The sequence below is a fragment of the Suricata suricatta genome, chromosome 8 (genome assembly GCF_006229205.1).
Source record: "Suricata suricatta isolate VVHF042 chromosome 8, meerkat_22Aug2017_6uvM2_HiC, whole genome shotgun sequence".
Taxonomy (NCBI): Eukaryota; Metazoa; Chordata; class Mammalia; order Carnivora; family Herpestidae; genus Suricata; species Suricata suricatta.
The window spans coordinates 114,194,660-114,215,683 of NC_043707.1; the positions used below are offsets into that span (position 1 = coordinate 114,194,660).

General features: G+C 53.3%; 1 protein-coding gene across 1 annotated transcript in view; it reads left to right on the top strand.

The window, feature by feature from the left end:
- GRIK3 (glutamate ionotropic receptor kainate type subunit 3) overlaps positions 1–18,935 on the top strand; it is a 223,364-nt gene extending 204,429 nt beyond the window's left edge. Inside the window, exons 14-16 of the mRNA XM_029948707.1 lie at positions 9,213–9,435; positions 9,974–10,224; positions 12,785–18,935. Of these exons, the coding sequence (XP_029804567.1) occupies positions 9,213–9,435; positions 9,974–10,224; positions 12,785–12,979 (669 nt within the window). The 3' untranslated portion in view covers positions 12,980–18,935. The remainder of the gene's footprint in view (positions 1–9,212; positions 9,436–9,973; positions 10,225–12,784) is intronic.
- The last annotated feature ends 2,089 nt before the right edge of the window (positions 18,936–21,024 follow it).

Sequence of the window (21,024 nt, forward strand, 5' to 3'; positions counted from 1 at the left end):
ACTCTAAGTCCAAGCATCCATTCATTTGTCTATTAATCACTTGCTCTCAATCAGTCTGAAAGCTTGGGCCTTGGCTCCCCACCCCCCAGCTCCTGAGTCTTTCCAGGCGAAGCTTCTGAGGGAGGAGTTGAGCCTCCACTGGGTCTGAGTAAGGAGAGAGGAAGGAAGGAGAGGGCTGGGAGGGAAAGCCTCTATCCCTGCACACTGCAGGCCCTCCACTGCTGCCCCCTACCCTGACCTCCCATGTGTCCCTCCTTGAGGGTGGAGGCTGATGTTTAGTGAAGAGGAAAGAGAGGAAAAGGACTCTCCTTATGGACATGGCTGCTGCCACCAAGAAGTGGCAAATGGGGCCTTCCTTAGAGGTCCCTGTCATGCGTTTGGTGCGAGGAGCAGATAAAAGCACTGTCGCCTACATGCTAGGGGCTCTCTGGGACCCTGTGTAGGTGTTCACGAGAGTGTGTGAGCAGTAGGTGAGCATGTATATGCCTGTATGTGTGCGTCCCAGGATATGGCGCATATAAACATGCATTTAGGTGTGTTTGTGTGCACACAGTTGCCCCGTGTACAAAGTCGGCCTGTGCGGCTCTATGTGCGTCTTGGTGCCTGGACCTAGCTATTTGCATATGTCTGTGTGTGTGCTGGTGACCGTACGTGTGTGTGCATCTCTGTGATCTGAGTGTGTGCACATGTGCCTATGAGTGTACACAGGTGAATGTCAGAATGTCTATGTGTGTGTGCATGGAGATTGTGTGTGTGTGGGTGTGTCTGTCTGTCTGCTTAAAGGTCCCCGTGTGTGTGTCTAGACAAAGGAGCATGGGGGTGGATGGGCCTCTGTGTGTGTCAGCCCATGCACATGTATGTGTAATAGCTTGCATGTGTGCGTTATGGCCCAAGCATGTGTGTGTGTCAGCATGTATATGTAATGGCTCGTACATATGTGTAATGGCCCGTGCATGCATGTGTGTTTGTGTTTTTGTCCACATGTGTATATAATGGCCTGTGCATATGTGTAATGGCCTATGCATGTGTGTGTCCACATGTGTATGTAATGGCCTGTGCATACATGTAATGGCCCATGCATGCACGTATGTTTGCATGTGTGTCCACATGTGTATAATGGCCCATGCATGTGTGCCTGCATGTGTGTGTCAGCATGTGTAGTAATGGTCCATGCATATGTGTAATGGCCCATGCCTGCATGTGTGCAGCATAGTCCCTGCATGCATGCGTCCACATAGGTGTGTGACAGTTCATGCATACCTCTGTGGGGGGGGGGCCGCGCACGTGCGGTGTGAGTGTGCCTGCTCGTGCCTATCCCCAGGCTGTGGCCCAGCCCTTTGACTGTGCCAGAGAATCGCTCATGCATTACACATGAGCCCATCCCGGAGCAGGGCTCCCGATCAAAGGGAAGCAGCATAAATAAGGCCGTGCAATCTCATTGCTGCTGATTGAATGCCCCTGCCTCCCTCCTTGCCAAGATGCTCAGATTGGCTTCCGAGAGCTGGGTTCTAGCTCCCCGCTGAGCGTCTGTCCTCAGCATCAAGCAGCACCTCCAGCAGCCTGCTCAGCCTTCGTGCACCTTCCTTGTGAGCAGAGAGGTGAAAAGGGTGGAGGAGGGACACAGATGCTGTCCCCCAGCTGGGATGCTGGGGCATGAGGGCCTACACTCACGAGGGCCACCGGCTTGAAACGGCAACTCTGCATCTCCTGCAGGACCAACTCCACTTTCCTGCTCTCCTGATCACCAATTAATTCCTCTGAATGGCTGGCTACATTGCCTCCTGCTTGAATTCGAGTGCAGCCTTCTAGCCCAGGCTCCCTTCCACAGCAGCAGTGGGAATGCTTTGCAGGCAGAGAGGAGTTTGAATGTGGGGACATGAACCCTGCCTCACTTGATAAGCTAGGAGCATAACACCCACCCAGAAGCTTCCCGGATGAGCTTCCTTCCTCTCTACCTTCCTTCCTTCCTCTCCACTCCACCTGAGTGTAACCTGGGGAAACAGAGGGTGGGTGGTTTGCCCATGATCACCTAGCAGATCAGTGCGGGGAGCAGGATGTAAGGTCACATATTCTGTCTGCACACACAGCACCATCTCCCATACCAACTCTAGGGGCTTCTGCAGGGGTGGTCCTCTCCCCTGGGCGTGAGTGAATATGGCTCTAGGGTCGAACAGGGATCAGCTTCAGGAGTAGGCACAGGAAGTCTAGGACGCGTTGGCAAGGTCAACGATAATAGTAACATTTATCAAGCACCTACTGGCTGCCAGGCAATGTTCCGTGCACTTCACCTGTATTCACGCATGTCATCCTCACAACAACCCTGGAAGGTAGAGACCATTATTATCATCTCCATTCTTACCCCCGAGAAAAGTAGGCTCAAAAGTGACCTGAGTTCGCATAAACTTGCCTAAGATCAACAGCTAATGAAATGCAGAGCGGGGATTTGAACCCCAGCAGTCTGGCACCAGAGGCCGCGCTCTCTGTCACTGTGCCCATGTGGCTTCTCTAAGGAGCCAGCCACGGTCTGAGAGTCTGCTGGGGAAGAGCAGAGCCGCAGCCAAGGGCACCGTACCCCCAGTCCCAGTCCTGCCACATTCTACGTAGTTGTTCAAGTGACATGTTGTGCAGACACCATTGCTGAATTAGAGGGTGGAATAAAAAGAGGGGAGAAGCCAACTGGAGCAGGTGCAGGAGACAGGTTAAGGGCAAGAACTGAGCAGGTGGCCCCCTGAACATCCAGGACGCAGGGCAGGGGAACTTCCCTCTGAGAGGAGAGCTCCAGAGAACCCAGTCCCCTCCAAAGGCAGGAAATCAGCCTCTGGGTGGGGGGGAGCCCCAGCGCCCACCCTGCAGCCCGGGAGACGCGCAGCTCGAGGCGCCCCGGCATTCCAAGGGAAATTTCATTTGAGGAGTTGTCGGGGAGCAGCAGACATCACAAACAGCGTCTCCCGTGCTGTCCTCCCTCCGTCTGGGAAGATAAAAATTAATTAGGAGATGAAAAAAGGAAGTCTTTGAAAGCACTGTTTGGCTGTAAAAATATGTAGGCAAAATGTAAAGAAGAACATTGGGGAAGCGTGTTCACTGGGCAGCTTTGAAAGGAGAGGATGTAGGAAGACAGCTTCTCCAAGGATTTAGCCCCCTTTGGTGTTGCCGCGTGTGCGGGAGGCACATCACAGAGGGAGGGACTGTGTGTGAGAGACAGCCACTCAGGGAAGGGACCAGAGCTGGGGGCCAAGAATTCTAGGCTGCCTGGGGCTCGGCACTGTCGGCCCCTCCCCCATGTGTGGCCCTGTCCTGCTGTAGCGAGGGAGTCTGGAGAGTTCCTGGGGAGGCCTTCCCGTCCAGCCCCACACCTTCCTTGATCTGGAAACATCACCCTATCTCAGCTTCCTGTTTCTCCTGACCCATCTGCAGGTCCGTCTAGAATCAGAGCCTTGCCTTCAAGCAGAAAGAGGGTGGGAGGGCCAAAATGCAAGGGGCAGGCGAGATTCAGGGCCTTATAGCCTGGCACAGTCAAGTCACGTCAGTCTTAAAGTCAGACCGCCCAGGACTTGTTGTCTCTGCTGGGGGACCATGGGTAAGTCATTTTATTTCTCTGAGCCTCAATTCGGTCACTTGTATGACATGGATACCGATTCCCGCCACGTGGCACTCAGCGAGAGGACTCAATGAGCTTCTGTACATTCAGTGGTTAGCCCACTGCCGGACACAGAAGCACCCAAGTAGGATGCTCCTCCAGCTGGCTGACCCAGAAGCCTGGGAGGCAGGCTGGCCTGGACCCTTTTCTCCTTTTGTCCATAGTCCCCAAAGGACTTAACCAGAGCACACTGGAGAGGGACCAGCCAGTAGACACCTGGCAAATCTCCCTTCCCCTGGGTCCCTCCGGATGGGGACTGTGGGCTTTGGGAAGGACCTTGGTGCCTATTACAAGATGGCCACCTGCCCCTGCACAGAGCTAAGAGCTCAGGAGGAGCCCCGAGATCCTCAGAATAGAAGAGATCCAGAGAGGGCCAACAGAAAGGCAGGGACAGGTGCAGGGCTGGGCCAGGAATGAGGGGAAGTGACCGGAAACTACTGTGACTGAGGACCTCTCTGTGCCTTCACTTTCTCATCTGTGGAACGGGTCTGATAACAGTACCCACCTTGCAGAGTTATTGAGATGATTACGTGGCATAATTCATGTAAACACCTTAAAACCATACCTGACACAGAGTACAGGTGTCGTAAGTGTTAACCGTGTTTCTTATTTGTTGAAACGGGTGATAGACAGGCCTCTTCAGCCCGCAGATACATCTTTGGGGCCGTCCATCACTTACATTTTCTTACGTTAGTTGCCAGCATTTTAAAATTGAGAGCATTTTGCATTTTAAAAATTCACATTTCCAGCCTCTTGAAAATGTGAAAGATCTGGCATCACTGAGCTGCTCTCTCACTGAGCGACAGTTGTGGGAGCCAAGAGGCAACGGCTCTCTCCAGTGTATCAATTCCACTCAGCATTTCTTACTTATTTTATGGCACCTTCCCTGGCCCCCGTCAGCACCGGGCTTTCCTACCCTGAGCACTGTGTCATTTAATTTCTGTAGAAACTCTGCATTATAGCAATTACTATCCCCCATTCCCAGATGAGGGAACTTAGCCTTAAAGAGAAATAATGACGTCATCCACTTGTACAGCACTTCCTAGGGACTCAGCCCTGTGCTAAGCCAGCCCCCATTTGACAGATGTGGAGGATGAGGCTCAGAGATGTGACATCACTTGCCTGTGGTCCCAGAGGAGCTGGCATTTGAACCCATGCTGGCATGACACCAGAGTCCAACAGAGCCAACCCTTCCTGCCACCTCCTATCCCCAGGCTATAGCCCCCGCCTTCCCAGCAAGCCTCAGGGGGCATGTGCCGGACTGGAGGGTCCACAAGTCCATCCTGGTGAGGGGACATGTAATGGCAAGCTGAAGCAGCAGACTCAGGGAAGCCGCCTGGTCCCCAAGGAAATAATCCAAGAGACATGATTAACTGCTCTGTGGATCTGATAAGGGCCAAAGCCTCCACACCCAGGGATATGCAAGCCAATTAATTTGAGGAAAGGTCTCCTTTCCAACATGGAAAATACCCAAGGTCTCTCATGGAATCACATTGCCACTGCGTCTCAGCACCCATTCCCTGGGATTCAGCTCCCTCTGAAATACACACACACACATACACACACACACACACACACACACACACACATTTTCTTGTACAGAAATGTTAAATTCTCAAGATTAAGTATCTTCAGTTGGGGAAAATCAATTTACTTCTTTGAGGAGGCTGGAATTGAAAGTCGTGAGCCTGAAACTTACTTTCTTGCCAATTTTACTGATAAAAAAAGCCTCTCCATCTTGGCACGCCGCCCTGTATTGGCTGCTCCAAACAATTCCATTAATTGATTTAGGTGACTGGCCCTGAAGCAATGCTTATTAAGGTCCCCACTGGAGCTGGGACAGGCAGGATGACGAGGGAGCCGCAGGTATGTGGGACTCTGTTCCCCAAAGTGGTGAGCATAGCTCAGGCCAGGGATAGGAACTCAGGCTTCTGGTGACCAGGCCTGGCAGATGGGACAGGGACCTGAGACTCCAGGAAGGGCCCTGGCTGTGTCCCTCCCTGCCTCGGATTGGCCCTGCTAGAAGGGGGCTGTTCAGGGGTGTGCTCTGGAGTCACAGAATGCCTGGAGGACAGAAGGAAGAAATTTAAGGGGAACCAGAGACCATAAATGGACATGGCTGAGCATCTGAGCATGAGAGCCCCAAGATACAGAAGCACAGTCAGTGCCCATTCTAGGGATGCAGATTTCAGAACCACCTGCTTGAAGTTTAGAGGTGTGAATTTTGAAATCGGCATCACAGCTATCTTCACACCTTATTGTCACCTCTCCTCTCAACTGTCCTAGGCTCCCTGGTCTTCTTCCTCAAAGCCCTTCAGCCTCAACACCCCCCCACACACACGTACACACACAGCCCCCAAAAGAAATTTGTCTCCACTTATGGTGGAGTGTTACTGGAAAGAACATATGTTTTGATGGCAGAACGCTGCTTCTGCTCCACTAGCTGTGGGAAGGAGGAAGAAGTGTTGGAGGAGGATGCAGGGAGGAGTTTGCAGAAAGAGGGCGAGTTCTCATCCCTTTCTGAGACAGAAGGATTGGGGCAGGGCTTCCTGAGTGGTTCATTATCAAGTTACTTTTGCCAGCACTTGAGACTTACTGATGGATGACTGGTTTCATGGGAGAATGGGTTGGTAAGATAGGTGAGGTAGAGAAGTGAATACATGGTTGGGTGATGGATAGACAGAGAGAACGGATGGATGGGTGGCTGGGTAGATGGATGAAAGGATGGTTGGATGGATGGATGGATGGATGGATGGATGGATGGATGGATGGACGGATGGTTGGATAGATGGTCAGATGGATGAATGGATGGATGGGTTGATGGATGGAAGGATGGTTGGATGGATGGATCAATGGATGCTCAGATGGATGAATGAATGGATGGATGCATGCATTAGGAGGTGTAAGCGGGGGGGCTGATGGTCTCATCAAACCTGGTTCCCACCTCTGGTGGAAGGAGAATTTGGAAGCAGGAAAGACTGAGATGGAAAAGAAGCTGAGGTGCCAGAGCCACTGATGGGATCATTGTACTTAGTTATAATGACCATGAGGACAGAGTATCTGAGGAGCATGTGTACTTGGCACAGGGATGATTGGACCTGGATGCTCTGGTCAGAGGAATCGTTGGAATTGATTATCTGAAAAAAACAACAATTTGAGGAACAGAAGTAGCTTGTGTGCGTGCATTAAGAGAATGTATGCGTTACCTATTGCTGGACAGCAGATCACCTGACACCGAGTGCCCTAAAACAACGGCATTGTGATCTCATCATCAGCGGGTTGGGAAGCAGCACAGCTTACTGGGTCCTCTGTGCAAGGGCTGTGACCGACTACTGTCAAGGTCTTGTCTAAGGCCATAGTCATCCCAAGGCCGCGCTTTCCAGTTCACTTGTATGGTTGTTGGCAGAAGTCCGTTCCTCCTGCACCATTGGACTGAAGGCTTCAGTTCTGTGCTTCCTGTTGGCTGGAGGCTGCCCTCTGCTCGTGGCCATGTAGGCTTCTCCACAGGGCAGCTCACAGCCATCAGAGAAGCCAGCGAGAGTGCAAGCAAGAGAGTCAGCTTCTTGGAGCCTAATCTTAGGAGTGACATCCCATCACTCGTGGAGGTGCGAGGCAGGTCGCAGTTCAAGTCAAGTCAGTAGTCCTGGCCACGCTCCTGGGGAGGGGATTACACAAGGGCATGAGGACCAGGGATGGGGGTCATTGGAGCCAGATAGAAGCTTCCTATCACAGTAAACCTGAGAGTGAAAAAGACCCCCCAGAAAAAAAGGAGTCAGAGAAGGGGAGTCTGGACAGCAAAAATTATCTAGAAGATAAGCAATGTCTGCGGAGTCAGAAAAGCTCAAAAAAGGAATGCTTTTAAGGGCAAGAATAGCTAGTAGGGGGAGGGCATCTGGGGCGGCAGGAGGAGCTGAGGGGGGAGAGTAGCTGGCGAGATGGAGTAGCTGGAGAGCCCAGGTGTGGAGGCAAGAGGTGAAGAGGTGAGAGTGCGGAGTAGCTGGAGTAGCTGCAAGCAGGCACAGGAAGTAGGAGGGCGGAGGTGCTGGGAGCAGCCGGCTTGCTGCTCGGATGGAGCCCATCAAGGGCCTTCAGCTTCGAGGCAGATATATTTGCAGGTTGGGTGCTGGTGGCTGCTTCTCCGGGAAGGTGCTCCCAGGCCCAGCAGAGGCATCACTGGCCCTTGATGGATTCTGGGTTCTGATAGATTCCACATGGGGTCTTGCCTGCTGCTTTGGGACCCCTACCCAGCTCCCCTAGGCAAGCTTGGGCCTCTGGGAGCCACTTTTGGAGAAGACATCCCTCACCAAGCCAGGAAGCCCCGCAGAATCATCGATACACTTTCCTCCCAGCCACTGCCTGCACCGCCCTGACTCCTGACAGACACAGCTCGTTCCCCAGCCCTTCCCCATCCCCCAGCCCTGCCCAGACCTGTTCAAGCACACCCCTGCTGTCAGGCTCACCGGAGCTGGGCCAGGTGCCAGCGAGCCAGGCTGACATCGCAGACAGGCACAGTTAGACTTGGAAGCAGCCGGGCACAATGGGGCCCGCAGAGCCACCTGCTCCCCTGGGGTCTGCGGAGGCAGAGCCTTTCCCCGCTGCGAGCAGCTAGCTGGTGGGCTGTAACTTCCTGAGAAAGCTCGGGAATGCCCTGCAGCTTGATCTGCCCATTCTCAGGCAGCAGGGGACATTCCACCCTGGCCCCCTCTCCCTGCCCCAGCACCTTCTCTGAATCTTCCCAGCCAGGCAGGGCAAGCACAGCTGCTCACCCACCAGCCTGACCTTAGGGATGCTAGTTCTGTTCATGCAGCAGCGTCCAGCCTGGGATGCTCTGGGGACAATCACAGGAGATAAAGGGCCTGCAGACCACCTGCTCTGACTGACCCCCATTCTCACCCCAACCACCTTAATGAAGAACAACGGACAAACCCTTGTTTTTCCCTGGAACACGGCACACAGGAGGAGCCCTGAAGTGGGGTGAACCCACCAAACTTTGCCTTCATTGGCAGCAACTTCCCCTGTCTACCCTCACAGAGGTTTCTATGATGCAGGGAAGCTAAGTGGTTAGGGGCATGGGCTCTAGGGTCTGATGGCCTGGGTTTGAGGCCTAACTTTGCTGCTAACCTTGGGCAAGTCACTTAGCCATGCTTCAGTTTCTGTAAAATGGAGCCGAGGGTAGCACCCGTCTCCTTGGAGTGTCATGAAGAATCAGTGAGTTACTGGAGATAAAGCTCTCAGGACAAGGCCTGCATGTGTAAACTTTTAATATATATCAGAGAAAGAAAATGCATTTAAATAATTTCAGGCTGAAAGCCACTGAGCCATGGCAAGGAGCCAGGGATTTCTAAGCAGGGGGCACCTGAGCCTGAATCCTGGCTTCATCACTCACCGGCTGTGTGTGTTGGGACCTCCCCTCTCAGGGCCTCAGTTTCTACCTCTGAGCAGTGGGTGCATCCCCCCCCCCGCCACTGCTCTGAGGGTGTTAGACGGAGTTCAGTGACCAGAGTCCTCTGAAGTGGGCTGCGTGGCCCCCGGTGTGCTCAGTAACTGTGTGCATCCTCCCTCCCCTTGTGGCCAGAAATCCAAGATATCCACCTTTGAGAAGATGTGGGCCTTCATGAGCAGCAAGCCCTCGGCGTTGGTGAAGAACAATGAGGAGGGCATCCAGAGGACCCTGACGGCTGACTACGCTCTGCTCATGGAGTCCACGACCATCGAGTATGTCACCCAGAGGAACTGCAACCTCACCCAGATCGGGGGCCTCATCGACTCCAAGGGCTATGGCATCGGCACACCCATGGGTGAGCGAGGGGCTGCAGGCGGGAGGGGGACTTGGACAGAGGATGGGCAGGGCCCTGCATCCACACACACACACTGTCTTCTGTTCCCTCTCCCGGCTCATCCCACTGAATCTAAAAAAGGTGGCATGTCTTCCACCCAGAGACCAAGGAGCAGCATCACAACCTCGCGGGGTCAGCCTGGGCCTGGGCAGAGGAGAGCTAGGGCCAACCCAGAGGCGGGGTGTTGCGGGGACATGTTCAGAGGACATACCTATTCTGCCTGACATCTATCTCCCCCTGTGGATGGAGCCCAGATACACTGCGCCTTCTAGGGACCTATGGACACGGGGACTCCTAAGCAAGACGCCCCACCCCAAATCAGGGCATTTCTCCCACCCCAGACACCATAAATCGATTCAAAGAGGGGCCTTTCTGAGCTTATGGAGAGGCTGGTGGTGGCAGCCAGCACCGAGCAGGATGCCGGCAGGGCGAACGCACATGCGCGGAACGCCGTTGCCAGCAGGACCCCTGACCACCCCCCCCCCCCCCCCGCCCACAGGCTCCCCGTACCGGGACAAGATCACCATCGCCATCCTGCAGCTGCAGGAGGAGGACAAGCTCCACATCATGAAGGAGAAGTGGTGGCGAGGCAGCGGGTGTCCCGAGGAGGAAAACAAAGAGGCCAGCGCCCTGGGCGTCCAGAAGATCGGGGGCATCTTCATCGTCCTGGCCGCCGGGCTGGTCCTGTCCGTGCTGGTGGCCGTGGGCGAGTTCGTGTACAAGCTCCGCAAAACAGCGGAGCGAGAGCAGGTGAGCCTCGAGGACTGGGCCCTGCGTGGGGACAGGAGGGGGGAGGGTGGGGTTCCACCTGGGCTCACACGTGGTGTCTGAGTCCACCTGGCCTCCCCTCCACCAACAGGCCCCCCGGCCCCACCTCTGAACTGACTCTGAGCACACACTCCCACCGCTGCTGTGCTGAGTCCGGCCACACCCCCTCTCCTCCAGCTGTTCCCAGTGACAGCCTCCAGTCTGGCCTCCCTGCCTCCTTGCTCCCACCCGCTCTCCATACACAGCCAGTGCCCTGTTTAACGATTAATTCAAACCATGTCGTTTCCCCTGCACAAAACCCTCTGCGGTCATTGTTGAAGCTGGGTGATGGTTACATAGGGATTCATTATACTCTTCTCGCTCCTGCATGGAGCTGGAAATTTCCATAATCAAAAATTTTAAAAAAGAAAGGAATGTTAAGAGGTCTCGCCCAAGCGTACAGACAGGAGAACTCCGCTCAACCCATCTGATTAATTCGAGTGTGGTTGAGCAATGTTTCTGGGTCCTGGTAGCAAATTAGAATCACAGGGAGAGAGTTTTTTAAGTGCTAATGCCCTGGCCTCGCTCCCAGAGACGGTTTGAATTAGTCTGTGGCAGAGCCTGGCATTGGTGTCTTAAGAAAGTGTACTTATAGGGTGATTTAAATGTGCACGTGAGTTGCGGGCTGGAGGGAGGTGCCTCTCACAGAGAAGTTGAAAGGGACAGAGGGCCAGTGTGGAAGGAGATTGCAGTTAAGGCCTGTGTGATGGGGACCATGCCAAACAGGCACTTTTTACATCCATCAGAAATGAAATAGGGCCCTTTATAATCAGTAAGCCAGAGTCAGCAAAGAGGAAGGGGAAAGATCATTCTTGGTGTTGCATTTCTCCTGGGCAGGAGGAAAGGGACCTGCTCCCGTATTGCTGGGGTCAGTCCAAGTGGATACGTTTCTAGAAGGCAGCTTCGCAGTATGGACAGAGTCTGAAAAGTGGCCACACATTTTGACAGTGAATTTCTACTGTTAGAAATAGGCCCAGTGGAAGTGGCCAAGGGTAGATGCAGTTTTATTTATAAGGATGTTCACTGAAGTGTTCATTATCGTATGAAAAACGGGGTGAGGGGAACCCTTGATGTCCAATGAAAAGGAATGGCTAAAAAAATTACAATACATTAAAAAAGAACCAGATTCTTGAGGAATTCCCCATACAATTGGAGTGAGCTCCACACTGTACCAAAAAGCTTACAAGATCTGGTCCTGGACCATTTGTCTGCCTTTCTCCTTCCCACACTGAACTCCCTTAACTGTGCTCCACACACACTGGCCTCCTGTTTAGTTCTTAACACACCAAATGCATTTCAGCTCCAAACCATTTGCACGTGCTGTGCATCCACCTGCAATGCTCTTGCCCTGGAGCACCATATTATTGGCATGTTCTAGTCATTCAGGTTTCAGCTCAAATGCCACCACTCAAGTTCCTTCCCCACCTGCCCCCACGCCCAACCCCGCTCTATCCCATTCTCCTCCTTTATTCTCTTAAAGATAGTCACCATTTTCTGAAGTGATTTATTTGCTTGCACATTTATTACCTGTTTCTATCACATCATAGACCATAAACTCCCTGGGGGCTGAGACCTATCTGTCTTTTTCACGTCTGTATGCCTAACATCTAGAACAGTGCAATGAGCATAGCAGGCCCTTAATAAATATTTTCAGAATGAATAAGGGAGGTGAAGAGGGACGCTATTCCGTGTTTAGTGGCTGAACAAAGGGAAGCTTGGAGGGGAAGCGGGTACGAGGCAGAGCCGGAATTCAGAATTGCCCTGCACTGCACAGGTCCCACACAGCTTCCTGGGAGCTCACGCCCTGGCCTCATGCCCAAGATGAGGTATCAACAGCACCCCCCCTCCACTGTCTGCCAGACAAGTCACAGGACAGCCTCTGTCTGCTGGGCTCATAGGAGCCACTGTACTTTTGCCGTCCCCTTTGGACACCCATAGGGACCTAACCAGAAGCCACTGCCACCCAACTGCCTTGCAGGGACCCGCCTCCCAGTTGTGCTCCTTGAGAAACATGCTGGAACTCCCTGAGTGGGAGCATGGTGATTCTCCCCTTAGTCGGAAGCCCTCCCAGGGGAAAGGTTACCCATGCATTCACTGGATGTTTCCTAAACCTGCCTCTGGCCCAAGCCTAGTGCTGAGAGCTGGGCTCACATGGGTGAAACTGGTTTGGTTCCTGGCCTCAGAATCCAGTGGAGGAAAGTCAGACAGGTTGAGTCCTCGATCTTTCATGTGCATGCCGATCAGAGCCTCAGTTTGCCCATCTGTGAAATGGGGATAGGAGGATACTACCTGCCCTATCTCCCATAGTCTCCAACCAAGAATGTAATGCCTTGGAGGCTGCCTCCCAAACTGGCCACCCTGAGTGGGCAGGGGGTGGGTGGCCTGAAGGTGAGAGAGACACAGGCAGCCTTGGCCCAGCCTGGGGAGGAAAGGGCGGCACTGGCTGGGGTTGTGCAAGGCCAGGCCTCACCCATGTGCCCCTTGCCCTCCCACCCCACCCCAGCGTTCCTTCTGCAGCACCGTAGCCGATGAGATCCGTTTCTCCCTTACCTGCCAGCGTCGGGTCAAGCACAAACCACAGCCGCCCATGATGGTCAAGACTGACGCCGTCATTAACATGCACACGTTCAACGATCGCCGGCTTCCGGGCAAGGACAGCATGGCCTGCAGCACATCACTGGGCCCTGTGTTCCCCTAAGCACAGGCGGGGTGGGACCGAAGGCCTGGGGCAGGGCAGAGGAAAGCAAAGGAGACTGGAAGGCACCTCACCTGTGCCCACACTGGGCCTGGGGGCCAGAGCAGTTTGTCTGCCTGCTGGGCCACGAGCCCTCTGCCCTCACCTGTCAGGAAACCTGCAGGCCCCCGCTTGCCTCTTGTTTCTTCTGTGGGTTTCTAAAGCCGCCAGCCGAGACAGCCAAGGCCAAAGGAAGCACATGCCTCTCAGGCCAAACTCCACCTGCCCCTCAATTCTCCTCGACAGTCAGAAGTTTCTATCACGGCCCTGCAGAGGCGAAAGAAAATGAGAAACAGCTCTTATATTGCCACTCTTTCCCCATGAGTGCAGGCCTCCTGGGCCTTGACTGTGAGGCCAGAGACAAACCCTGGGTACTTTAAGGATTGTAGTGTGGCTGCCACTGGGACCTGAAGGTGGGGAGTGGCCACCCCACATATCTTGGGCAGAAGGAAGACCTCCATCCCTCAGAGTCTGCTCACATAGTCTTGGTCTTTGTGGACTTGGCATCATCTGTGGCAGCCCTTGTCTTTGCAAAGTTGAAAGCAGAGAGCCCCATAGAGAAAAAGGGAAGTTTGGAGTATGGGAGAGAGGAGAATGCACAGAGGCTGCCATTTTGAATTCTTATTGACAATGTCTAGTGGGTCCCTTTCCTCAAGGAGGTGTCCAGGAGTATACAGTAGGGGGAGTGGTCAGAGCCAATTTTCTACTTTCTGGCCAGAGGATAGAGGGCCCCCCTGAATCTCTCACAAAAGATAAAGAGAATCATTCAATATTTGAAGCCAGAAGAACAATGGATTCCATGGAAATCCCATAGGCCCTTGAGCCATTGGGTCTCATTTGGCTGGTTCCTGGGCTGTTTTTTAAACCCTCGTGGTATTTGAGAGCTTGGGCTCTTTGCCATCTACTCATCAGCAACTCCCCATTCCTGGCCAGTTGACCTTGCCCTCTTTCTGTCCTCTTGGAAGGAGAAGAGAAGCCTGAGTTGAAGTGAAAGTCCTCACCCCTCCTCAAAAGAAGGATCACAGCCTGCTGCACAGGCTAACTTTGGGGTAGATGGGGGAAAGCCAGAAGGTCCCTAAAGAACTCTTGGTGTCCTGGATTTGCCAAACCTAAAGATGCTCCCTAGAAGAAGAAAGTTTTTAGGGACAGGATATGAGAGCTGGTAGAGGCCCCAAGGATGCTGAAAGAAGAGCTGCCTCCCAGAGAATTAACCAAAGACCCCACACAGAGACACAGGCCATCTTGTCCCCAGTCTCTTGTCCAGAGCAGTTTGGACTTAGTGGGGTTAGGGGGTACAGCAAAGACATCGTAGCAGATGGGGTAACAGTCAGGGTGGACCAGATGATCTATGGGTTCTGGCCATGTAGGATGGATGCCCTAGAGGTCTGAAGATTCTAGAAAAAGAATGAGACATGAAAAGGTTAGGAGCCAAGTGTCCTTAAAGAGAACATGATGGGGCCAGCAGGGCTTCCCATTGCCAAGGGCAGAGGACAGTCTCTGAGCAGGGGAGGGAGGGCTGGAGGTTCCAGACAGAGACCCAGAAGACACGAGCTACCGCCCTTCCACCTGTGTCTTATTCTGCTTGGGGAGTCTGGTTAGGGAAGAGCTCCATTCAGATCTCAAGGGCCTTCTCAGCTGGGGGTAAGGGTAACCTCCAGCCCCCCCCAAAGCAGGAGTGTACAGTTGACTCATGTGATACATCCCATTCCTCCTCCCCCCTGTGAGCTGCAGGACCAAACCAGCCAGTTCCCACAATCCCAGCAGCTCCAACAGGCTGTGCACTTGGGAGGTGGGAGAAGAGAGCTGGACATGAGGCATTGCCAACATGTAATGACAGGAAAAGCCATGCTGTCGTGAGCTGTCGTGAGCTTCCGCACTTAGGAGTGCGTGCGTGCATATGTGTGTGTGTGTGTGGGTGTGTGGGTGTGTGTGTGTGGATGGGTGTATGAGCTTTAGGGGCCGGGGCCTAAGGATAGATTTGAACATCTGACAGAGTCCAGGGCATAATATAATAAGAATCCTTGGGTTCTGATGTGCATGCGCGCACACATGTGTGTGCGTTTGGGATGAGGGAGACAGATCCAGACAAGCAGCAGAGCCCCATACATGTAAAAACAGAAGAAGCCATGTTTCACTGGGGCTCTGGTGAGTATACATACGTGTACACGCATGCACAAGTGGGTATGCTTTGTGTGTGTGTGTGTGTGCGTGCACGTGCGTGCACATTTATGCACCAATGGCAGAGGTTGGAGGACAGGATAAAACCCTAAGCATTGCCAAGTGTTGAAAAGGAGAAGCCATGTAATCAAGGGGTCCACGTGTGAGCACATGTGTGTGTGTGTGGGCTCGTGTGTGCAGCAGAGAGCAGGAGGGAGGACAGGAGTGGACAGACGGACAGCCCAGGTCAGGGCATGTATGCAAGAAGCCATGCGGAACTGGCGTTTCTTAGTGTTGGGGGGAATGTTCTCGCACACGTGTGTTTGTGCTCACACATGTGCTCCCAGCTCGCAGCAGAAGCAGAGATGGACAAACAGGAATGCACGGAATCAGGGTCTACTTGCACTGCTGTTGTGGGGGAGAGATCATTTGTCACGAGGATTTGTCGGGATCATGTGCTTTCGTGTATGAGGCTCTGTGAACGTGCCGTGTTCTTCTGAGGCTGCGCTCATACCAGGACTGATGGGGGGAGAAGGAGAGGGGGCGTGGGCTGGGAAGGTGCTTCATTGGAGGAATGAAGAATCGTGGGTATTGGAGGAGCAATTCCAGTAGGGAAGTCCCCCAGAAGGCACTAAAATGATTTGGAGTGACATGCTGCCTGACTCCCCCTCCCACTAACTAATGTGCAAACTCCAGCTGGTGCCCTTTGTTTGACTTTGAAGCCAGCCCAGGGTCCCAAGTGCAGTGGAAACCGCCCCTGCCCGAGCATGAGCTGTTGTCTCTCCCAGGGCAGCAAAGGTGCCAGGTGACACTGCTACTTCCGGGGGAGAGGAGGGGGAGAAGGTACTCCCACCGAGGCAGATCAAGAGGAAGTAAAGACAGAGCCCGCCGTGCCAGCAGGTGCACACCAGAGCTGCAGGGTGGCACTGCCCACACATGGTGTGGCACTGTGGTAGGTCCGTGGAAGTGTAAAAGTTGGCTTTTGATGGAACAGAAGATGGGACTTGCCTGAGCACCTGCCAGACCATCCTTGTCTGGCCGCACATGGCTTCCCTTCACAGAACATTGACCCCAACCTTCCACCGCGTCTCCTACCCACAAGACCAGTGCCTCCTGTCAGCCTGCTCAGCCTGGCCAAAATGAGGGGCAGCAGTGAGGAGACCCCCCTCCTCACCAGCCACCCTGGGGATTTGGGATGCTGAATCCTCCTCTTCTCCCTCCCCTTGACCCGTCCCTGGTCTCCGGGACAGAGAAGAAAACCCTGACCGTTTTGTTGCCGCTCAGGTGGGCCCACTCTGCGAGTGTCTCTCCAGAGGACTAAGGCTCTCTTGGCAGATGAGCTGACTCTGAGTCTCTGAAGGGTTGGAGGGCCTCCCCACCCCCACCTCACAGCCAAGACTGCCTCAACTACAAGAGCACATCCGCCTCCCTCCCCAATGCACTTGGCAGACAGACCTGCCGCCCAGAATGGGGGAGGGGACTGAAGGTTCCACTTGGCGAGAAGTCCCTCCCCTCCTCACAATGGAGGAGAGCAGAGGACAGACCCGGGGACACGCTCACTAAGAACAGTCAGAGGCTCCCTCCTTGCCTTCTTTTCCAGAGGGTACTGTGTGGAGGTTGGTAAGCCGTCACTTCAGCATGAAGCTGGTCCCCATTTCTCAGCTATATGCGCAAACATCTGGAAGGTAGCCAAACTCTGGCCCGTGTCTGGACTGGCCCTGGGTGGGTGGCCATCTGGAAGGGGCCCAGCGATCTGGATGAACAGCTGTAAGGACCTAACACCTGCGATGTACCGACCCCTTGGACAGATGCAAGAAGTGAGCCCCATTCTGTGGACAGGTCCAGAGTAGACACATCTGGAGCAGTCAGCTCCCAGCCTGAACGGACGCATCTGGAATGGGCCCAGCCGCTTGCCACAGCAGGAGGGCCCTGTCCTCTGTCTCCACGCCGGTTTGAGTCACGCTACCATTTTTCAGTCATGGATTTGCCCTGGAGTCAAAGTTTCAGAGCCGAGGCCATATGTGAAGTCACAAAACTGTTTTTGGTAGAAGGTTAATGTTCTGTACAATATATATATGAATGTAAAAAGATATATATATATATGCTGTATATATATATATATATGCGCAGTGTACATATGACCCATAACCCATGTGTATACACACCCCTCCCTGCACGTCTGCACACAGAGCGTACATAGCCCAGCCAGCATGGGTGGGGACCAGCCGAGGGATGAGGCGATAGCAGCAAAGTCTGGAATGGATCCGCCTGGGGCAGGGGCTGCAGAGAGCTCCGTGGGGATGGGGAAGGCCCTGCATACATCCGAGCTCCAAACCCTGAAGAGGGGCCCAACCACAGGCGCTGGGGGGTCCTCATGGGGTGGGGGGCAGGGCAGGAGAGACCGACAGGGCCTGTGTCCTAGGAGCAATGTCCCACTGGGACTTGACTCCTGGGACCGGTGCTTGTCACAATGGCCAGGTAGGTGTCAGGCTCCACCTGGAATACCCTGAAAGGCTGGAACGTTCTAGGTGGCCAAGGTCTCTGCCTCAGAGTCTTACTCCGCACACAGAGAGGAAGAAAAGGATTTTTCAAGAGAATGTCCCCAGAGGCACCGTCAGCAGGCCAGTGCGATGTCCCAGTGCCCTACTTACGGGCCCTGTCCCCATCCTCTGCCTTCTAGAACAGAAGACCTCAGACCGCCCTGCAGTGGGTCTCTATGTTACGGACTGAAACTCTGGGGCCTCCTGATACGGGGAAGCTGCTGTAGTAATACCAGTAATGCCAGCAAGCCTGTCCCACTGCAGATGACCTCCCCAGACTCATCTGACCCAGAGACCAGCTGGCAGGAAGTAGCCGAGGAGCCAGAAATGTGAACAGTGCAGGGACACCCAGTGATAGATGAGAAGCCAGCAAGGCCCTCGGCCCTAGCATGGCCCAAGCCATCCGTCTGCATCCCCTCCCCTTCTATATCTCCCCCAGCAAGGTGGTCCGCTGGGAGCACTCCCGCCCCCCACTGTACTGCAGACCTCTGGCCCTGCCCCACCTGGGCCCTCCTGTTCTAAAGAATGCCAGTCTTTTCGATAGTGGTCCTGCCTGTGTCACCGGTCAGAGCGCCTCTGGAGTCTGCAAGGGAGAAGGTCCTTGGAGCAGGCTTCCGTGTGGTCAGCAGCCTGCCTTTTGCTCTGGTCCCGTATGTCAGGCTGGCGTGCACTTAATCTGCCTCTGGCTCCCCACCCCACCCCCTGCCAGAGCACATCCGAACCCAGCCCCATGAGGAGGGGCCTGTCCTGGCTCCAGGGGCCCTCATGCCACTGTGCTCCAAACCCCCACCCCATCTCTGCCTGGGCGAACTTCCTGGCTGGGGCTCCCTTGTCGGGAACTTGGGTTCCCAGCCCCAGGGCGGAGCCCCCAGACAGGGCCGTGTAAGACCCCTGGCCTGCCCCACCACCCAGACCAGAGTGCCTGGATGCTCTGCTCTCCCACTCACCATGGTTCCCACACACTGGTCTCTGGGCCATTCAGGGGATGCCCTTTGTGGACATGCAGAATTTCTATGAATATAGTTTTTTGTAAACATTTTGTAACGATTTGGGTTTCATAGTAACTGTGTTACTTGCCAATCATTCTAGGCTGATGTAAATAACTTTCCAAACAAATCTGATTATTTTCCTTTTTAAGACACTGTGATATATCAAAGTGCACAGTTTGCTGTATGAAGTAATATGGTTTTAAATTTTAAATAAAGAAACGTTTCTAGAAAACAGGGTCCCCTTGAAGTGTTTTCTGCTTCTTTTCTCTCTCCTTCGAACCAGAGGGTGCTGGGCACCTGTGTCCTCTTCACCCCCGACTGACTGTGTCCCAGGCAGGAGACCCTAGTTATGAGCAGGTGGGGGGGGGGTGCTCCAGCCCAGGCTCCTGGTTCCTATTTCAGATATTAAGGGTGTGGTGACTGTCCTCAACAGCATCTGACCTCTGTCTCCTTGTGGGCACATCAGTCCCTAACTCATTGCCGTCCATGTAGCTACCTTATGTGACCCTGCCCCTGTGGCCACAGCTGGGGATGTTGGATGGGTCTTTTATCCAAGCTTGACCAATCAGAGATCTTGCCTAAGCTTTTTCAAAGTGAAAATAATGAAGCCCTAAGTTAGTTTCTCTCAGGAGATGGAAACCGTACACATAACCAAGGCTCAGGACAGGACATTTTTAGCAGGAAGGGATTGAACACTGATGTTTACAAAACCAATGGAAGAGAAGAGGGATCATGGGCCAACTGGGGCCCTAGTGGCTCCCAGAGCAACACAGAACAGACCCGTCCAGGGAGCGGCCACGTCCGAGACTCTGGGACCAGAGCTGTGGGGCAAAAGCACACCCCAGAGCTGTAATCCAGGGCTTGGAAAGCCTGGGCCAGGAAGTGCCACCACCGTTCCCATCACTCGTTTCTCGTCACCTGGGAAGCAATAGTGTTGAAAACGCTCATGTTTCCCTGTTAGAGACAGCCCCTAAGGGGGCGGGAGGATGGTCTCCGCCTCTCTTCTGCCTTCCAGACCTCATGCAAACATCGACTCAAGCAGAGACTAATTTGCATCCAGAACCCTCCATGCTCCCCATCATAATCAAGAGTCCTAATATTTATTGAGCAGTTCCTACATGGCAGGTGTTATGCTAAGCTCTTGACATCTATTATTATCTCCTTTACTACTTGCCTTAGAACCTGACACAGCTCAGATCCAACCGTACATTCGGTCCGAACTTCCACCACCATTGACTCAGTACCTCAGTGTCTCGACTCTAATTCCCCGGAAAGTGATGATTATTAGACCAGCTCTGGTTAGTTGGTCACCTGTGGTCGGGCCAGCTGTGGCCAGAGAGAGTGACTGGTCATATAATATAATCATGGTACCCAGGCTCTTTTCTTCAGAAGAATTGAGAATACCCAGAATTCCAAAGAAAGCTATGGGGTTGAGCAGACCTCCTAAAATATCCACCCTCCTATTCCATCAGCTGACAAAGTGCCAAGCGAGGGTCCCAGAAATCCTTACAGAATGGAGAGGAGGCCAGGACCCAGTGGGCTACAGTATCTGAGAACTCTGGTCTAGCCTGCAGCCACAACCCAGGAAGAGGCTTTGGGTCTAAGCCAGGTGAGAGGCAGGTAGAGGCCTTGAGTTGAAAGGTATCTGTCCATTACTGGGAGACAGAGGTAAAATCCATTGCCTAGGACTGAAAACACTGGGATTCAGGGTATACTCCAGGTCCAGCAAGGAGTAGGATAATATGAATAAGAGAGAGGGAAGAGACATGGTAAGAATGAGGCCCACATTGAAGGTAAAAAAAACAGGTAGATTGCCCACTCATCCATCCATCCATTCATGTATCCATCTCCCCACCCACCCATTCATTCCCTCATCCATCCATCCATCCATTCACTCATCTATCCTCATTCCTGTGATATTTCTACCCACCTTCTGATTCATCAACCACTCCATCCATCTATACATCTGCCTGTCCAGTACCCTCAATCCTTCCATCCATCCCTTCATAGACTTCAATATTTTGTGTGTGAGTCCCAGCTCTACCACCTACTAGCTGTTGTTGAAAGAGCAACTTCACATCACAGAGCCTCAATTTCCTCATCTAAAATGAATCATCATAAAAACCGCCCCTCATGGAATGGTTGTACAGGCTAAATGAGAAAAAGCATGGTAAGCGCTTAGCACAGAATGGGCATACCATAAGCCAACAGTAAGCGACAGCAATTTGAATTAAGAAAAAGAAGGAAAAGAACTAGGATCTACTAAATGCTGAGCCTCTCAGAACTTCTGACTTTACCTCTCAGAGCCCATCTCTACCTGGCT